The sequence below is a fragment of the Topomyia yanbarensis genome, chromosome 2 (genome assembly GCF_030247195.1).
Source record: "Topomyia yanbarensis strain Yona2022 chromosome 2, ASM3024719v1, whole genome shotgun sequence".
NCBI lineage: Eukaryota > Metazoa > Arthropoda > Insecta > Diptera > Culicidae > Topomyia > Topomyia yanbarensis.
The window spans coordinates 412425151-412446416 of NC_080671.1; the positions used below are offsets into that span (position 1 = coordinate 412425151).

At 37.7% G+C, this 21266-nt stretch overlaps 1 protein-coding gene across 9 annotated transcripts in view; it reads right to left on the minus strand.

The window, feature by feature from the left end:
* Positions 1-21266, minus strand: part of LOC131685081 (phospholipid-transporting ATPase ID) — a 139508-nt gene that overhangs the window by 72328 nt on the left and 45914 nt on the right. For 2 of the 9 annotated variants that reach the window (XM_058968515.1, XM_058968514.1), the window contains exon 1: positions 4965-5517. Coding sequence is in view for 1 of the 9 variants with exons in the window: in XM_058968518.1 (XP_058824501.1) it covers positions 19222-19264 (43 nt within the window). In the remaining 8 variants the exon portion in view is untranslated. Of the gene's footprint in view, positions 1-4632; positions 4783-4873; positions 5519-19221; positions 20164-21266 lie in introns of those variants that run through there. The other 7 variants (XM_058968518.1, XM_058968512.1, XM_058968510.1 and 4 more) reach the window with 7 other exon arrangements.

Genomic DNA, 21266 nt, shown 5'->3' on the forward strand with positions numbered 1-21266 from the left:
AGTAGGATTCCTAGTGCCGGCACTGAAGAACTCCGTATAGGTAAAATTACGAAACTTGAATATTTGAACATTTTAGGTTTTTTCAAGAAAAGCGAGAAACATAGTAGAATTGAAAATTCAAAAACTTGATTTTATTATTTTCCGTGTTTAACGAGCATTCTGATCAACAAGGCTTGTTGTACACACTGGATGCGCATCTCCGACGTATTGAGCTCGGTGCTATTAGTTAGGTATGAGCGTCGGCTATCACAATATCGAGCATATTGTTTGGGCATGTGCCGCCAGGTCTCGGCTAATAGACCTAAGAAAAGCCAACCAACTTGTTGGTACAAGATATAGTGATGTCCTCTATATGTTTTTATATAGCTGTTCTTGAAATTTCTTAATTGACAAATTTAGATGTTTTGTGGCAGACATCAGCTTCTGCATCCTCTATAGATATTGCAATATTTGCTCTAACAGCGGATGCGGGTCCCATCGATGAGAACAGAAATAAATCAGTTACACATTAAGAATAAATCGTGTAAATGTTTATCTACTGAGTCTGACATATACGAGCATCAAAAATTACTTATTTGTACGATTATTTATTTTAAATCCTGATAAGTTAAATTTTATTCCGGGACTAGACAGAATTAAATTCAACTTGGTGAAGAATCTGCCTGACCTAGCAAAAAGACGCTTGTTGAATTTATTCAATAAGCTTCTTGAGCAGAACATTGTCCCGCACGACTGGAGACAAGTGAGAGTTATCGCTATTCCAAAACCGGGAAAGCCAGCCTCCGATCATAACTCGTATCGACCGATTGCAATGCTATCCTGCATCAGGAAATTGTTGGAAAAAATTATCCTACGACGTCTCGACAATTGGGTTGAGGCGAACGGTTTGCTATCAGATACCCAGTTTGGTTTTCGGAGGGGAAAGGGAACGAATGATTGTCTGGCGCTACTTTCGTCAGAAATCCAACTCGCTTACGCAAAATAAGAACAAATGGCGTCTGTGTTCTTAGACATAAAAGGAGCATTCGACTCAGTCTCCATTGATGTTCTCTCGGAGAAGCTACATCAATGTGGTCTTTCACCGATATTAAATAATTATTTATACAATTTATTGTCAGAAAAGCACATGCATTTTTCATATGGCGATTTGGCGACACTCAGAATAAGTTACATGGGCCTCCCACAAGGCTCTTGTCTAAGCCCCCTTCTCTATAATTTTTACGTGAATGACATTGATAATTGTATTGTCAGCCCATGCACTTTAAGACAACTTGCAGATGATGGGGTGGTTTCTGCCACAGGACCAAAAGCTTCAAATTTACAACAACCATTGCAAGATAGCTTGGATAATTTATCAATTTGGGCTTTAAAGCTGGGCATCGATTTCTCTACAGAGAAAACAGAGTTGGTCGTTTTCTCAAGGAAGCGTGATCCAGCTCAGCTTCAGCTTCAGTTGGTTGGTAGAACGATAGCCCAAGTCCTGACTTTTAAATACCTTGGAATTTGGTTCGATTCTAAAGGCACATGGGGAGGCCACATCAGGTATCTAATAACGAAATGCCAACAAAGGATAAATTTTCTGCGAACAATAACTGGATCATGGTGGGGTTCTCATCCAAGTGACATGATAAGATTGTATCAAACAACAATACTTTCAGTAATGGAATATGGGTGCATCTGTTTCCGTTCAGCTGCGAACACTCACATTATTAAACTGGAACGGATACAGTATCGCTGTTTACGAATTGCCTTAGGTTGCATGCAGTCGACCCATACAATGAGTCTTGAAGTACTAGCGGGAGTTCTTCCTTTAAAAGACCGATTCTGGGATCTCTCTTCTCGTTTACTTATTCGATGTGAGGTTATGAACCCACTGGTAATTGAAAATTTTGAAAGACTTGTCGAGCTTCAACCCCAAACCAGATTCATGACAGTGTATTTCAATCACATGTCACAAGAAATAACGCCTGCTAGGTATGTTCCCACATACGTCAATATACTAGATATTCCTGAATCCACTTTATTCTTCGACACGTCCTTGCAAGCAGAGATTCGTGGAATTCCGGATCATCTACGCTCGCGGGAGATCCCTAAAATATTCACAAGTAAATATCAACACATAGACTGCCTTAAAATGTTTTACACTGATGGGTCACGAATCAGTGAGGCGACTGGTTTCGGTATTTTCAACAATAATTTTTCAATTTCTCTCAAACTTGCAGAACCCGCCTCTGTTTATATAGCGGAACTTGCAGCAGTTCACTATAGTTTGCAAATAATTAATACTTTACCCCCGAACCATTACTTTATCCTCACTGATAGTCTCAGCACAATTGCAGCTCTACGCTCAAAGAGGATTGATAATCACGATCCATTCTTTTTGGGGAAGATACGAGAATCTCTGAGTAACCTGACAAGAAAATGTTATAAATTTACCCTAGTGTGGCTTCCCGCCCATTGCTCTATTCCGGGCAATGAGAAAGCTGATAATTTAGCCAAGATTGGTGCACTAGATGGTGAAATATATGAAAGACCCATCGCTTACAATGAATTTTATAGCGCTTCTCGACAGAGGACACTTGCTAGTTGGCAAACATCTTGGGACAATGGAGATATGGGACGATGGCTACACTCAATTATCCCTAAAGTATCAACGAAGGCATGGTTCAAAGGATTGGATGTAAGTCGGGACTTCATCCGTGTGATGTCTAGGCTCATGTCCAATCATTATACTTTAGATGCGCATCTCCGTCGTATTGGGCTCGCTGAGGGTAATCATTGTGCTTGTGGAGAAGGTTACCATGACATTGAGCATGTTGTTTGGTCCTGCACTGAATATCGTGAAGCCAGATCACAATTAGTAGATTCTTTACAAGTCCGAGGAAGACCAATCCATGTTCCTGTTAGAGACATCCTGGCGTATCGCGATCCTCTATACATGGAACTTATCTATCATTTTCTAAAAACAGCGTCTGTCAAAATTTAATTAAATTCATCTCCTCATACTCTCATCCAAGGCTAATCATTCACCAATTAAAGTGTCCTAGAATATTTAGTTTTTAAATTTAGACAATAACAGAAAAAAAAGTAAATAAATACACCCGAAAATACTAGATCATTATGAAATACAACAATGTAAGGAAAAAAGCAAACAATAAAGTGATTTCAGTGTTAGTTTTAGACAAAGTACTAGTATAGTTAAAATTAGTCTTAAGGATTTTTGTAACGTGCTATGTAAAAAAAAGAAACTGGCGTAAAGAGCTTTTGCAAATGCCGTGTCAAATAAACGTATGAAAAAAAAAAAGTTAAATTTTATAGTACTACGCAAGGAAAGTTCATCTTTCGTGAATTGCGTTAAATCGAATACGGTTATATCGCATCATTACGTGAATTAATTGGTAAATTGCATCAAGTTTGTAATTACGCCAAAGCCAAAATCCATATTGTTTTATGTAGCTGTGGTTATGCTGGATCATATTACTCTACCAACTCGGCGTGTTGCCGACCCGCTCCATAGCCCTACAACCATCTCCACCAGGTTCTGCTGATTTTATTCTGAGTCCTTAGTAATTGTGCATGATTTGGATCGATTGTAGGGTACACGGCATGGTTTTATAATCATTATATTAATATCGGTGAGTACGTAGTATTTATGGGAAGACTACTGAAATACTTTGTAGTACAAAGCAAGTTTTCCATAATTCAAAATTGTTCTGAGGTCAAGTAAAAATAAACTTTAAAAGTTTTGGAAGGACCGTAGACAAAACCGATCGCTAACAATTTTACTTTGGACTACAAGGATTACTAAGAATTAGCAGGGCATGGCAGAGCGGATATTCTAAAGCTGAACCAGTCTAGTTAGTGTAGTATTGAGCAAGCTATTCAACTCCTCCGACCATTATTATAGTATGGGTGTTTAAAACTTTAAACTCAGCTTCACAACCATGACAAGCATGCCTGTTTGAATGTTAGACATGTAAGTTACTATGTCGATAGAATGTGGCCATTGAGGTTTGAATGAAATTTGCAAGCAATAGAATAAGGAACCTAGTACCTAGTATTTTAACGTCAAGGTGTTCGTTTAAATATAACCTCTTTCCTCCACTATTTTTTGGATTACCAATTATGGCAATGTAAAGACCCTACATCGGCGAAAAATTTGAAACACCACCGAGTGGACGTTGATTCTTTCGAAGAGTTCATAAAATGCCAACTGCGAACGCAAGGTAAATGACCCCAAAATAGTTGACTATAGCTCTAATACTCAAGGATTCCTTATGGAGACAAATGAAACCTTATTAAGATGCCTCCAGCTATTCCAACAGCACTAAATCATTTTTGTTTTTTTTGGCACCCAATTATCGAGCCGTCACAAAATTTGACATCCTGTGCTCAGAAATAAAGAAAACAATCCGTGGATTTGAATACCAGCTAAAATCGTGCAAACAGTTTACAGTTTTCTTTCTATTACTCCCAGTTTCGATTCAACAAAACCGCATTCGACAGCAGATTCCTCATCAGGTATTTGATATTCATTCCTACGAACGTTCAAGTCATCTGTTTGTAGTTCGTAAACCAAAAAACACATCCATAGCTCAAGACAGTTGCGACAAACAGCGTTTCACTTTGTACCGTTAGAGCTGCAACTAGCCTTGACAAGTAAGCAGTTTTTGTTGTGGGTTGGTGGGTGGTCGGTCGGCCGTTTGTTATGTTTTTTTTTCTTTCGCTTTCTTTCACACTGGTGGCAAGTGGGTTGATCGAGTATGTTCCATCGCCAAGAAGGTGGCAATTGATTAAGGGAGCATTATCTAGTTCATCGGGTAAATGCCCATTTGCACTAAGCTATTTTAGCTCGATTGATCTAGAGATTTACACGATTGGATGCGATATCTCTTCTGGTGGTGGTTTTGGGTAGCAACACAACGAATGGAAGGGAAGCAGCAGAAAAATCAATTTTTCATTACACTTTTCCACCTTCTGCTGCTGCTGCTGCTACTCGGAGGACACTTGTTCATGCACATGACATTACCGCTGGACAGTATTGCCTTCGACTAGCGCGTAATCGATATCATTTTCACTTGGGTGTCGTTCATCAGTCCTTTTTGCGTTGGCCGTCGCATTGAAGCTGATGACTCACTGCACTCGTTTGTCCTGTCTCACGGGAGTAGGAAGAGCCTCGATTGACCGTGGGGCGGAACAACAATCACCTTTGTTTTGCTAAAACTGTTTTTTTGTATCTCTCGCGCTCGCTTACAATTTCAATCACTATTCAGATACACTCGGAAAGCACTTCCAAACACTATTTCCCGCTCGAGAACCCTCCTCGGCTAATACAAACTAGACAATGGCTTATTGTGATGAACGCTAAGACCGTAGCTTATAATTAGAAACAGTTCCGTTTCAAGGCTAGACATTTCCAGTTTTCTAGAGTCGTCCTTCGCCGCCCGAGCTATGATTTCGAAAACGTTCTACCGCGGCATGAGCAAGAAAACTGACTGTGACCGACTGGCGGCAGTATGTTTCGACACCACTGTGATCACTGTGTTGGTGAAAATCGCACCCATTTGGCGCAGTTGGTAGCCCGGTCAGGGCTGCCAACTATGACAAAATGCAGGCAGCCGAACGACGGTGGAATCAAAACAAAAACATTGAATCATGGTGGAGCAACATGTGTGTTGTGGTCCGAAGCGTTGCCGAGCCGACGGGCCCGGTATGCCGAGGTGCGCATCCAGCAATGTTTTGATACTGCTGTGTGTTGGTAGTGGGTGGTCACGTGGTGTGCCAGACATGCCGCGAGGCCCGGCCGTACCGAACAAAACATGACCCAATCACACACACACACACACAAACAGGCGCGTGAGGCGTTGAAACACTGCAACTGGCAGTAATTCCAATTTCTGCTGAATTAAAAGTGAAATCGCCTGCGGCATGTTCTGCGCATGGCATGCAATTGCCATTTCGCTCTCCCACTCTTCGTTCGGTGGGACGGTTTTTTTTTATTCTTATACGCGAATGCGGGGCCAGTTGTAGCAATCATTCATCGCCAGTTGAATGCAGCTGCAGTTAGCAGTGCACGTGAGGATGGCGAACAGTCATGCGTTATGATCGCTGGGAAGAAAAGTTTAATTTCATTCATTATTTACGAGCGAGACGAATGTTTTTCAAATCAATAAGTTCGGTAGCGATTGAGGTATATGTACGAAGAAACAAAGAAAATTACCCTGCTTCGCCATCAGTTGTGTAATCGAGCACCATGCGTTCACTTTGAACATTTGTTTCGGGCTTCCTGCTCATGATTCATGCGTGAGGCACGACATTGCGAGCAGGAAGTACGAATTTTGTTTGACAATTTAGTAGTGTTATTTACTAATTGCCGTTATGTGAGTAGTGGGAAAATAATGACTGTCCTTGGTAAAATATTCTCGAGGCGGTTCCAGCGGAAATTTTTGACTCATTGCACTGCCTTAAAGGTAATTGCAACTGGTGTAAAATAGGTTTCAAAATGAAGACTGTTCAATTTTGAACACAGATACGTTTGAACTCACCTTCAATCAACGGTTTCTGTTTGGGTTTTTGTGGCCAATTGTGCACTGTTTGCATTATCCTCCACGAATGGATTAAATTTATAAGACACAAGTGTAATTTTTTCCGAAACTTATCCTTTCCTGAATTCACAATAAAACACTTTTGTTTATGGCTCAATTATTCATAAAATTTTGTATTTTGAGGTCTGGATTCGTCATTGGTTGCTAGATTATGTTGATCGACGCATAGCACAAAGCCATTTCTGGCGTTTCATTGTAAACGATTACAATCTATTGAGGTTGTGTGTCGCTGTTTGCATTGTACAGTAGGCAAGAAAGGTTCTTCAGGCGTACTTAATCAAAATTAATTGCAATAATTTTGAGTGTTCTTTCAGAGACATCATACCCCAGGGATACCATAAGGTTTAATGTATTGCGGGTCTTATCGCGGGTGGTGGATAATAGATAATATTTTTCCAAACGAAATCAGCCTAAGCCTAGATGCTGTGTGGCATTCGGCGGTTTGAAACCAAGGATTAAACCATTGGGGTATTGCTCTCATTTCGTAAATGGCGACTGAAAACAGATGCCGCAAAGTTAATGTGTTGATTTGTGCAGACGACTGGCTCCTTCTGTGACAAGCGAATCTCTGACACAGTATTTAATTGCTTGTTTTTTTTTTCTCAAAATGATGGTCATGGTCTAAATTAACCTTTCAGTGTTTACTATAGGCGATTATAAACCAATGTACTATGGTCCCAAAGCAGCATTTATGCCGATAAAGGTCTGTTAGAGCCTAAACCGTTGGTTTTGGATATATGGCGTCTTCGGAAAACTTTCATAGTACTTTTTGCCGATTTTTTATATTAGTAAAGTTAGGGTGGTCTTTGTAGTAAGGGTGTTGAAAGCACCAACTTTTTAGATATGTGAAATTAAGCTACGTAATGTTATAGAGAGGTATAAAATAATTAAATTTAGACAACTTTGCTGATCAAACTATTTGGCTATCTCTAATGGTTCATGTGTTATGATTTTTCAAATATTTAAGGCTCTTGAAAAATTGGTTTACTTATAATATCTTTTTATGTGCCAATTATTCGCAAGTACTTTGTTCTAGAGATTTTTTTAACTTTTATGAACGCACTTTTGCCGAAGCAATGAAGTTTCTACCTTTTTTGTTTTCACAGCTACAAGCGATTTTTAAAATAAATATGATTTTGTTCAAAGCTATCTTCAAATATTGCTAATGATTTTGAAATCTCATTTGAAAGATCGAAACTTTGTTAGTTTTTAGTGAGAAAACTGCGAAAGCTGTATTCCTTAAAAAACTACAAGGGGCAGCCTATGGGGTTGCACAAACTGTAGACGTAGGACTATACTACTTAACGTAAAATATTTATTTTCTTAGTACATTTAAAGTAATAATAAATCAAATAAATATATTTCTTACGTATAGTTTAAGCACAACCAATCAACATCGAATGTTACATATTGAACCAAACCTTCTTAGTTATCAAGTCATTTCATTTGTAGTAGGTGATCGAATCCGATTAAACTTAAATGAGTTAATGAGAAATGAGTGCACCACAAAATAAATTTCGCCCATTACGGGAAAACACAATCGCGATTGATTTTTCGCAGACTCGTCTTAGACCTTCAACTCCTTAGCCGAGGCAGAAAGATTCGTAGCAAAGAACAATATGCAACATGACGTTAAATATAAAAACGTCAAAACCAAGATCCCCATGTATATGGAGCTCGATCTGACTGAAATAAAACTCCATGATTTGGCACCTCGTACTAGTACGGATTGTATTTAAAGATTCATGTCGAAGTATCGAGAAGTGGACCGTCTTACTTGACTTTCGAGAGCAGATCATCCCAAGGTGTTAACTACATACAAAGAACCCTATGCACATATCTTGGGCAGACGCCTTCGGGCCAGTTCTGTAATCAGACGGCGTCAAAACAACTAAAGCAAACTCATCTACAACCACCACTACCAAACAGCCTTCAACATCTTATGATACACAACAGACAGCCGGCCTAAGAATGAATACCGAACAAGCAATATTCCACGGCATTTCAAAACCAACAGTTAACGTACGCAGGGAAGAAATAAACAAGACGGCTATATCAAAGTCATTTTAAAACACAAAAAGTACCAAAAATCTAACAGCGACAACGAGAGCCAATCTAGCGTAGACGATATGGACACAAACACGAGCGAGGGGAAAGGCAGACAGAATTATCAGCAAGCGGCAGAGGATACACCCGACCATCGCTCACCACCAAGAACGAAAATCAACACAAGAAGCGCCCAGGATAGTCGACAGAAATGATATTCGGTGGTTTATACTTTTTTTAAATTTATTTTGAATTAATTGAGCATGAGCATGAGCATGATGACCGTACAATTCGTAGTTGCTACTCCGTGATTGACCAGAACAAGCGAAATTGCACAGAGAATCAACGAATGGGACCTGAGAGTAGCTATCCATTCTCAATGTGCACGTTTCGAGAGTTCTATACTTTGAAATGCCAATAACGGCGCCGGCCACGTCCTTACAGTCATCGGGAAAGGAAAGGAATGTTAGTGCAACAGACGTTGTTATGGAAACCGTGTATACCTCTGCATCTCCACGTTTGTCACGGGAAGGAGTTTTTGTTAGTAGGATGGGGTAAAGAGTTACATAAATTAAGATTCACCTTGATAGGTGATGCGATCTATGCCACACTCAGAAGTATTATCGTGTGTTCATTGCTCTGGGCAGCCGGCTGCCGAGAATTTTTGATAGATTTATCGTTTGTTGAATTAATTTGGAAATGCTCGGTTTGTTAAAAAAGCAACTTCAGTTCCGGATTACCGACTGTCGGGAGTGTTGCTTATGTTTAATTGAATCAAATGGTATGTGAACGATTTTATTATTCCGACGAAACACGACATTCCAAAAACAGTACAATATCATGTGAAGCGATTACCTTTAGCGTCTCGATACATTTGTCGAAATGGATATCGTAATAACTATGTAATTGAACATTTCGTAAAACAAGTATTATTTATCGTGTATAAACGTTGGTATTTTAGAGCAAATAAAACGACAATTATGTATTGGTTTCTTTCTCCGTGAACAACTGAATAAGGGGCCGATTATTTTGTTGTTTGCGTGCGTTTCTAAACTAACTAAAACGTATTTTAAACGGTATAAAATAAACACTACCAAGATACCTGAAACGACTAGCGTTGTATGTCGAATAGACAACCGATGACGCTAATTTTTACACTAATTACCAAAACCAGTAACTGGCTCATACATGATTCAACAGTCATCACTACACTCAGACAAGACCATGCGTATTCCCCACGCACGTAAATTGCCCAGTGGATTAATTTGCTAGTTGGTCAAATAAACACTAAATAAACAAAGAAATTAGTTTGATCAGTCCAAAGAAATATCAGCTCGATTGGCATCAACCGGCGGATACGTGTTCCCTTACAATACCTTCAAATCGAAGAATATATAAAATTACATGCGACAAAATATGAGTAATTCTGAATATAACAAAATGAAAACTACTTAATTATTTGCAATAAAATAGGATCGTAGAAATTAGTTGCTTAATCCAGGATCATTCTCAATGATAGCACTGTTGATGAATCACTTTATAAAATAGGTGATAAGGGACGCGGACGAAAATAGCTGTTTACCGCCCTTTTTTAAATCTATTTTGAATTAATTATTGAATTTTTCTGATTTGCATATTATTTTTAAAAAAGGCGAATGATCCTCGAGGTTGAAGCCTTAATAAATAATAATAATAACAATAAGTTATGCGCCATACAAAGTGCTGCAAACAAAATATGTACGGTAAATCAGTGTATGAAATGACAAATGAAAAACAGTGATTTTTAGGGGTTATGTTTTCATCGTTCAATCTTTTATGGTAAAATTGACTGAGAAATAGTCAATTTGTGTAATCATGCTGAAATTCGCCGTCGCTACTATTGGATATCTGATACAGTCTACCGTAATCTAAATGTTGGCGTGAATTGAACTAATATAATAAATCGGCAAGAAAGTACTAAGTTTGTCGAAGACACCATATATCTAAAACCAACTGTTTAGGCGCAAACAGTTTTGTCTTACTAAATACAACGACATTGCGAAAGATAAAAAATGCACGAAAACTTGAGCAAATATTTCAGGAATTCGGAAAATGAAGTTATGCAATTTAAGGGAAGATCTGTAGGCTTCAAAAGTTCTGTGCATTCTAGGGAAGTACTTCTCCAAGGAACTTTCAGGAACTTTAGATAGAAAAGTTTTGTTAGTTTGCTTTTGGATAGTTTTGGAATTTGCGTTTCGACTTCGTATCATCAGAATCAGACACTAGTTTAGCGACAGGACTAATCTAGCGCCGGATTTACGCTAGCTCCAAAATATTGAGACTCAATTTGTGTTCCTGAGCAAACCCCTAGTCAAGCGTGATGGCCTGTAAGAAAACAAACTTATTTTAAGCTGATTAGAACTACTGAAATTGAAACGTTTGGTTTAGCTAAGCAACTTAGCACTTTGTGTGACATTTTTTGGCAATTTACATGAAGAAAGCGCAATAAGCTGTGTTTCAACCGATAGGTGGCACTTCACAGTGGTCGGAAACCCCAAAAATGTGAACTTAATTGACTAGAGGCTAAACCAACGAATATATTCACAGGGTGTCTTTGAACGATTTGTTCGTAAGAATATTCCGCACAACCTGGTATAAATTAAAATTACGCATGGCTTACCATGATCGAACTAAAAAAAATAACTTTTTGTGCTGACGAGGTAGAAAGTTGGTGTCTTCAACAAAGTTTTAGAAATGCTCGTAATGAAGAATTTTGTTGAACAACTTAACAAACTTTGACGAACATTTTTTTTTCTAAATTAATTATTGAATTTAACTGAAGTCTGTTTGGAACTATTTTAGTACCTGATATGAGTCATCTCTTGACTACAAAATATTAGTTCTATATTTCACCGCCAACACCAACTTTTAAAGGAAAGTATATGGACATGTTCAAAAGAATTACAACTTTGTAGAAGACACCTAACTACTAACTATGTGTGAAATGTAGAAGTACCAGGTAAAAAATGACTCACATCATGCACTAACTTTTTTTAAACATGCTATTCAGATGAGCCCAACCATTATTTCACAAAAAAATAAAGTTCGTGGGAATCGTCTATTGATTTACCACCGTGTGCTGTTTGGTTCCATGCAAATTTGATTCAGACATCACTTTATTACAAGTTTAATAGGAAGATGGATTGATTTGCTTGCTTGAGCTTGAATTTGAGCTTGTGCGACCACTCCTGGCTGCTACTCCGTTATCTATCTGAACTAGCTGAAGTTGCACAGGGAATCAGTAGATAATGTATGCTTGGGAGTAGCGAAACATCATTCAATGTGCAACTCCTGGTAATCCTAAAGTATTTATTGATCAATACCGGGGCTGGCCAGGCCCGAACGTAGATCACGGAAGGAAAGAAAAGGAATTGTTAGTCCGATACTTGCTTTTGCTAGAGGCCGTATATACTACTGCGCACTCCACAAGTAACACGGGAGGAGGATATTTGTTAGTCACTATGCTGCTTCTTTTTTACCGACACCAGAGAGGTGACTCCACTATCTGAACGAGAATATCGATCCATCAACTCATGGACCGGGAACCAACGGCTTTACTTCCCTTCCGAAGGAAGACGTGACCACAGATTTTTTCACCTTAGAAAAATCTCAACGACCTCGGCTGGAATTGAACCCAGGCCAACTGGGATGAGTGGCGGTCACGCATACCACTCAACCACCGGCGCCGTCAGTTTAATAGGAAGATGGATTGATTTGCAGTCTTCGACAAAGTTTGAAAGTGAAATCTAACAAAATTGCGTTTTGTTCTGGTTAAAGAAGGCGTGGGAACTTGTTTTTAAAAGAATATTTTTTTGCGAAAAGCAGTAGGTACCTGCGCTTTTTGCACCACCACCTCAACGTGCAACAGGCGAACTATATCAAACCGGCCAATCTGTTAGCCATTAATGATCATCAACCGAACTAAAGTAACTGCTATTGACTTCCGACCCACTAGTAAATCTATTCCGATATTCCATCGGATAGATGCAATATTCAGTGCACAAATAAACATAAATCTAATCACACTACAGCACACGGCAATTTCATTGGTTTTGTTCAAACAAGAATGTGTTATTGCTTCACTGATAGTTGGCGGTGCGGCGAAGGAAGCGTCTGTGGGGTAGGTAATAGATGGCACCCATTGCCAGCGGGGGCCGCCGCCGTTCCGTTGTTGATGCGATCGATGATGGCGGAGTTGTTAATTTTCACGCTCTCTGTGCGGAGGTTTGACTGTGCCGGGTGCAATTTATAGCCAACGTAGACTGACGTCATGTCAGCTTGCCTCTTAGTGCGCGGCATTGCTGGGTGACGGACAAAGAAAATTACTTTCCAATTAACAACTTTATGGGGATGATATATGAGGATCCAGAGTGGAATGTGGGTCACCTTTCGGTGTGGATGGACGACACTTGCTGCGCGAATGTACAGGCTGTTCACCCCAGTTATCGTTTAGCCCGCGTGTATGTTTCGGACTTCATGAAAAATATTTTCGTTCTACTTAATGTTATTTGTAAATTTGGAGATTTATTCTGACTTTTGGGACGTTTCTCCAGAATTGATCAGTGACTTGAAAATATGAACTTCACTCAAAATACGGATTTTGATCTAATTTGAACAATTTTGGTTTCAAATGAAAGGCTCTATTCGGAAACTTATAAGCGCCCACTGGGTACCTGCCACAGCCGACTAAATGCTATTTTTCGATCTCAGCTGTAGTGATGTAAATTATTACGCTTTATGCTATATTCGATATGTTATAATTTGAACTTCGAGATCAAGAATTTTTTTTAGTTTCTCGGTACCTTTCCGGTGGCTTAGATCATCCGGAAAAGATGCTTTTTGCGGTTTTTGGAAAATAATCTTCTCTGGAGATATCAAAACATATCAAGCGGCGAAAAATTTGAACTTAAAAATTTATCTTATTGCTAAATTGCCCAATATTATTTAAGTGGAGGGTTTTGTCATTGGGAACGACTTGCACGTTGTTGGAGGTATATCAATACTTTTACGCCGCTGGTCTGGCCGGCGATTTGTGGATGCGGTGAAACGGTTCTACTCTATTTTTACAATCTGGCGTCCTGTCGCTATTAACAGTTTTTCGACATCTGGCGCATTTAGCGCTTTGGGTCAATTTCATGATATTTTAAATTTATAAATGGAACTGCTTTCAAAACTTGTGCGTACTTTCATACAAGGATTACTGCAGTACTTTTGGATCAGTCAGATATTTAAGAAACTATAATAACAACTACTAATTTAACTAATCCTTAAAGTTAAAGTTACCATTTTGGATATGTGATTAATAAAAACGACAATTTTGGAGTTGAAATGTCCTGCTATTAAATAATATAAATACTATTTATATGACTGAACTTATAAATTGAAAGAATCGAAGAGATCGTAAGAGCTTCTCGACCCCTTAAACAATGGCAAACTGCACACTGGTAATTCTAATTTCCCTATCAAATTGAAGTTAGTGTGCGCCGTATTAATATTAATTTTCGTCCAAAGCAAATATAAGATAAAATTACCTTAAGAAAATCATATTTTCTGAACAAATTAATCGCTTTAAAGAAAAAAGATGGTCTTATCTAAAGTTGGAACCTGACTTTATCCAGATTTATCATATCAGGAACATCAAGAAGTTGAAAGCAACATTTTAAAAAACAATGTAACTCCCGTAGTGTAAGTTCCAAAATACATTCCGTTTCATGGCAATACTATGTTTGGATCGCAAATAAAACATATATTTACAAGCTGAATTTTATTGGCATATGAATACTTATTTCTCATAGATTGTCATAGGATAATGTCAGGGCAGTTTTAATGGTGTAGTCATATGAAACATTGACATATCAGGTATATTTCTAGAAAAAGACATTTATTAGCTTCAGAGCTAAGTGTAAAGTAGGCTCAAAAACATTTATCGACGATATTTTAACATTTTCAATGATACTTCGTGATGGAAATCTGAAATCTTTTTTTTCTCTACATATATTGATTTTCACACAATTTTTTTTAATAATTTCTTCGTAGTAGCCTGATATGATTCAAATTTGGAAAAAAATCAGTGTATCATGGGTTAGAAATAGATCCGTAATCCTGCCATTTGTTGATCATCCTATTGTACAGCAATTTATACCGGTTCAATTATAGGGGACCTTTATCTCAGTAGTGGGTTCCGAGTTGTCTTTAGACGGCCCTACCCAGTGCTACCCGTATCCGATTGGAAGAAACGTCCGGATAGGATAGAATAGGATAGGATAGGATTGAACAAACGATAGTTTGTTCAATGTCTACTGTATTCGTTACTTTCTAGAGGCAGTTAATAATCCACGAAATTAAAGTCATGGGTGCGTGTCGATCTATTCCAAAAAATTAGTTTTGGATAGTGTTAGTGTCGGTTTCTGATGAGACGAAGTCGAAACGCACCCATAACTTTAATAAGTTAGGATTTGTACCCTTCATGTACAAAGTCTGGTTTTACCAAAAATTTTCGCCTGGTGCGAAATTTTGGTGTTTACCCAACTTTTCTCCTTTGAATGATTGCCGCAAATTGGTAATTGGATTTGAATTAATCTTGCGATTTGTCAATTCTCCACCTTCACACATTAAAGACCCAGTGGATTCGTTTCCTAGTTGGTCAAATAAATTAGTTTGCTCAGTCTAAAGAAATGTCAGCTCGATTGGCATCAACCGGCGGATACGTGTTCCCTTAAAATGCCATCAATTGAAAGTACTTTTAAAATTACATACTACAACATATGTGCAATTCAGAATATAACAAAATGAAGATTGCTTAATTATTTGTATTTAAAAAAAGATCGGAAAAAAATAGTTGCATAACCAAGGTGGTTCATTTTCAAAGATAGCACTGCTGATGATTCACTGTATAAAAATTGGTGATAAGGGACGCGGACGAAAATAGCTGACCACAGCCAATGCTTATTTTTAATTGTGAAGTAATGAAAAACAAATAACTTGTAACATGACAGATCAAAAATTCGAAAAAGTTGTGTGGACCACACCAACAGCTTTCATACAATGTATAACCTACAGTTTTTCTTACTACTTTGAGTCTACTTTTTGAACTTTTTACGTTTCATTTATATGGGAGACTAAGTATTTTGCACAGTCAAACAAACAAATTTTATTCAGGAGGGGCCGTTCATAAACCACGTAGAATCGTGCGGGGGAGTCTAGCGAAAATCTACGTTTGTATACGAGGGGGAGGAGGGATATTTGCAAAAGTCTACGTAGACTATTATTAAAAATGAGATTTAAAGAGAGTTGTGTTCATCATACTAGTTGACTTGGTTGTATTTATGCAGACCCTTCGAAGCTAGTACAGTACGCTATTGAGGTAACTACTCTTTGGGCAACCCAGAACCCACGTAGGGACAAAACAGCTCGACACGTTTTTGTTTCATGGCTGTATTCAGAAATAGTCTCATGGAAAAATGATAGGAATAACCCCAAATGACAATGGTAAAGAAGATCTTCCAAAATTCTTCTCCGCGGAAAATTTTTACTGTGAATATCCTGCAGTCGTGAATTACTGAGACACCACTAGTTAGCAGACATGCATGGACCAATAAATTCCAAGTTCAAAAATGGTCAAAGCATTAATACCACCATGATAACAAGAAATGGCCCGATTTTTAACAAAAGTGGATGGATTTTTTTTAAATTCTTAATTTCTTATTCATTAACTTTGGTGGTTCAAGCAGTGTAGTTAAACTTTTACAACAAAGCACTTACACTGATTTCAAAAGCTTTAAACGCCCATTAAATTTTCTGTCTTGATCGGGTGCAACTCCGTGCAAACAGGTTCTAACAGGAGTTAAGCTTTGACACTTTGCGATAATACTCTCAGGTGATATGACTATTGATTACATAAGAAAAATAGATATTTTTGGAATTATTTGGATAGTTTCGTCCCCTTAATTGAATAATGCATCTGATTATCTTAGGAATATTGAAATTTGTTCACGGGAAGAGAAATTTGTGTGCATGTTTGATGTAATATTCAATTGTTTCCTAAAGTTACATAGTGGAATTAAATGGAAGAAAACCTTTGAAATATTACGTACATTCCACTAAGACCTCCGTTCGCGTATATATTGTTCCTAAAGTTTATCAATGTTGAATGCACCACAATAAGGCTCAAAAAGTGGTTGGTAGCTTATCAATTCTGCCCTTTTGTTGTAAGTAGCATTTCAGTTAAACTTGAATTAATTATAGCAATATATCTTTTGAAATACTCTCGAGTGACTTACTTTGAAAAGCAGTATTTCGCTATACAAATACCTGACAGCACTTTTAAATTTGCAATTAAAACTGAAAATATAGTGAAATTAAAACGAAAACTTTTCTCAAAGCTGTAAGTAATTTATAAAATTCGAAGTCCGAGTATTTCGGAGACAAATATTTTGATTTTTAAATTTCCTTTAATTGATACTTATTGATTTGAGCAGTAGTAGAAAAAAAACCAATATTGAAAGCATTATTGATCGATATTTGTTGTTGTCCTTAATATTTGAAAGCTTGAAATAAATCTGAACGCTACACATTTAATTTTTATTTGAACAAAAACAAAAAATCTACGTAGACTTTTGGGGAGGGGCGGGGGTGATTTGGTAAAAGTCTACTTAAGTCTACTAGGGGGGGGGGGGGTTCAAAAAATCTTAAATTTCGGTCTACGTGGTTTATGAACGGTCCCAGAGTAATATTTAAAAAGGGTGTATAAGATCTTAAATGCACAACTTTCACAATATATTGTTCGAAAATCGCCATTTGTGCAGCAAAACTATGTGGTAGCGAGTTCTAGGGAATTTATTCTTCTGTGTGAATATCTCTTGGGAATTTTTTTCAAAAAAAGCAAAAAAAATGTTGAAAAAGTACAATCACAAAAAATGTTTTTATTTTGTTAACTCAAGCCTAAAAATAGAAGAAGCTGTAATTGTATTATTAAGAATTTATTAGTAAGAAAGCATTTTTAACAGCGACAGTAAATATGCCTCAAAATCTCTTAGTATTTGTCGGTCATAAGTATAATTTTCTTATACAATATTAATACTAAATGTTTGTTTTGTTTCCAAATATTTTGTTTTTCTTCCAACAAAAATATCTATTAGTGAAAATACGCCCTTTTAATAAGTTACTCACAAATACTAAACGCAAAAAAGATAACACGTTTAAAATTGAATTGCAAGTAAAAAAGTTGCATTGTGGAGAAAATAACAATAAAAGATTTTATAACAAAAACATAATATATATCAAAATTTCCTCTAATTTTTAACTTAAATTTAATTTTTTTCTTTAAACAATTTAGTTATAGAGTGTCTTTCAAAATTTTATTTTCAATTTAAAAATGCTCATGAAAAATGTCCTTCAAAATACAAATGTTTTCAAGTTATTTTAGAATTTTCTTTCGATATGAAGTGTTGCTTCGTGAAATTACGACCTTTTCATAAGTTATTCACGTTTGTTCATCAAAACCAATATGTTTTTCAAAATAAACATGAAATTTCCCTTAAATACTCAATTCCCAGATCAAGGATGATTTGTGTACGACTGTCTTGATATCCTTGCTTCAACAAAAATACAGAACCGTAACGTGACAGATTCTGGTTGTAACGTGACAGACCATTGAGAATACTCCATAAAATCAAAAAAAAAACAATTTTTCTTCAGGTCAACTATATTTTAAACTCTTCTTTGTTTTTCAAGCTTCAACTTAAAGCTGTGTTCACGCAAATTTGGGGGCAAACGGAACAGAATTTTGCAATTTTGTTGGGCAACTTCCAAACTAACTGCGAAAATTGTGTAACGTGACAGACGTATTAAAATGACAATAACGTGAAAACCGTTCATGATAGAAAATAATTTTCTGTTGAAAAAATGTGGAGGTTAGTGACCTTAATAATGTGTAAATGTGATAGAATCTGATTTTATCGTTTTTGCAAACTTATCGTATGAAATATGCGTAAACTTGTAACGTGACAGACAGAAGCCTTGACCATGTACAGAATTGATCTTTATCAGTTTATGAGTTAATCAATTTTCCAACATGTTAAGAACCACGAACGCAGGAAGCAATCCATTATCAAAAGAGCCTTCATGGCTTGCTTTCATCATGCATCCAGTTGCTTTCTCGATTGCGTTTTTAATCATGTTTCCAACATAGTAAAATAATTCATTGGATAGCCCATGCTATTTGTTGTAAATGTCTCGATATACGGCCAGAGCCGGTGATGTTCAATGACCGGCCTTGATTCCACCCTTTGGTCATTGTTAGGGTTTGTACACACAAAGGAACCCCAGACCAGTTAATTCAACCCAACAATAGCGAACATCAATCAGTTGACCTTCCGGATATAGCACCAATCAATCACGGTGCTGCCAAAGGTATAAGGAAGCAAAAAGCCAGACAGATAGTACACGTGCGGAGCCTTGAATATTGCACTTTACAACGCATATGTACACTAGACAGGTATATGTAGAAAGTTTTAAGTTTCATTAGACTTACGTTGCTTATCCACTGTTTGGTTGTTCTTGCCCATAGTGGTCATATTCCAGGTGGCAAGGTTCTAGCTGTTTCTTGCAGACGGATAGAACGGATTAAATTCTCATTAGCGGTTCGTGTATCCTTTGGTATTGAAGTTGTGTTAGCAGGATGCGATTATATTTGGTATGTCGTTGGATTCGTTGGTCACTTATCTGCTAGTATGGTAAATATGAAATTTGGCCCCAATTTTCTTATATCTTCTAGGTAGATAATAGCACAATAACATTTGCACGGTGTGATTAATAAATAATCGCTTCTCTTCAAAATACCAAATATTTAACTACACTTTTTCTACTAGGACCAAGTAAGGACACTTGCAAAGACACTTCCAATGTGTGCAATTTCTTAAGGTGGTACTTTCATAATGTTGATTCTCTGTTACCGTGCGGCACTTTCACTGTTGACACAAATAACACCATCAGCTTTATTGGCATTTGTCAGGCGATCTCTTCCGTGACACAAACGGTTTCAACTCTTACAGCTGTAGGGTTTTACTTTTTTGAACCCAATTTTATCGGGACATCTAAAACGGAACTTACAGATTAGACGCGGATTGCCGTATAACACAACGCATTTTGGCAATAGACACTTTTTTCCGCTTCATTTTCCTTATATAAAATCACTAATTTTGCCTAAAGATGCGTTTTGCTGATTTTGAAAATTGAAAACGCGTTTCAACTCGAACGCGGTAAGTCGCAAACTCACTCATAGGCTACAGACGCACTGGAATGGTTGATGGTCGATTGGGCACAAATGTCGGCTCAACTCCCGATACTCGGTAGGTCGCTGTTCGGTGGTGGCCTCGATTTGATCGGTGGGACCCACAGCCAGTGCTCGAATGGTGGAACGGACCGTGGCACCAGACACCCTTCCATTAGAAGTGCCCGTTGACGAATGCGAATCCTGCAAATACAAAACAGAACAACGAGTACGATCGTTAGAACAAGCTTTCCAGTGTGATACGTCGTGTGTTATTAGGGGGTGATAAGCTTGAATCCGTAGGGCGTGAAAGTAATGTGGCTGATAGGAGTCTCCCGTTTGCCCGGAGGGGGAAGATGTAGTCTTCAACCGAAGGAGGTAAATTGATGGACTTTTCCAAGCGGATGCGGTGATGACCTGCAAGGGTATCAATTATAGCGGTTGGTGGCAGGGAGGCACACAATTATGTATATGCAGAATGTCTTCAGCGGCGCTACTTTTGAATGGCTAAAAACAATTTTGTTTCAAAACTGATGAAAATTTTTGAACATTTTTTGAAAAATTTCTTTTTATTTCCATTAGATTAATCGACTAGTGAGCTATCCACATTCATTTAACCCGCACCGCTCGTTTGTTCTTCTTATAGAAGGTGTGTCCGGTCCGGATAGAGCACCTTCCTAAGAGTGTCACTTCCACGGAAGGATGGGAAAATCAGCTGGTGTTTAACAGCTGGCACCAATACAATAATGGTGGGAGCGAGAGCCAAACCAACAGTATCTAAACAGGTTTCAAACACACCCGGTTGAATTATTGAATGTTTTAATTCTATTTGAATTGACTCCGGGGTTTCAATAACTATAGGTTTGGTTGGCTCAATCGGCTTGAACGGTGTTGGTCAAGTGCGACTTAGCCTTGGACGGAGGGAAAGCATGCTGGCAAAAACACCTGTCCACCTCGGTGGTGTCTTTGTGCTGCGGTGTGCAATATGGTTTTTCAAAATTGATATTGTTTAATGATACAGCAGTATTAAAAGCTATGAAAACTATAATCCACAGTGACAACAGGTTTAGACAAGGTGAACAGTGTAATTGACCTTTTTTGTTGACTCATCTCCATTCAATTTGTTACACGTCATGTACCACAGGACACGTGACCTAACATGGGAAATTAAACATCAGACTAAAATATATTAAAAGAAGGTGCTATACTAATAAGTTATTTTTCGTAAAATAATGCCTCAGGCTTTCATTCCTTTATGATTCATGCTTAAAATCATATAGCTTTTCTTAACTCACGTGATTTGTGTT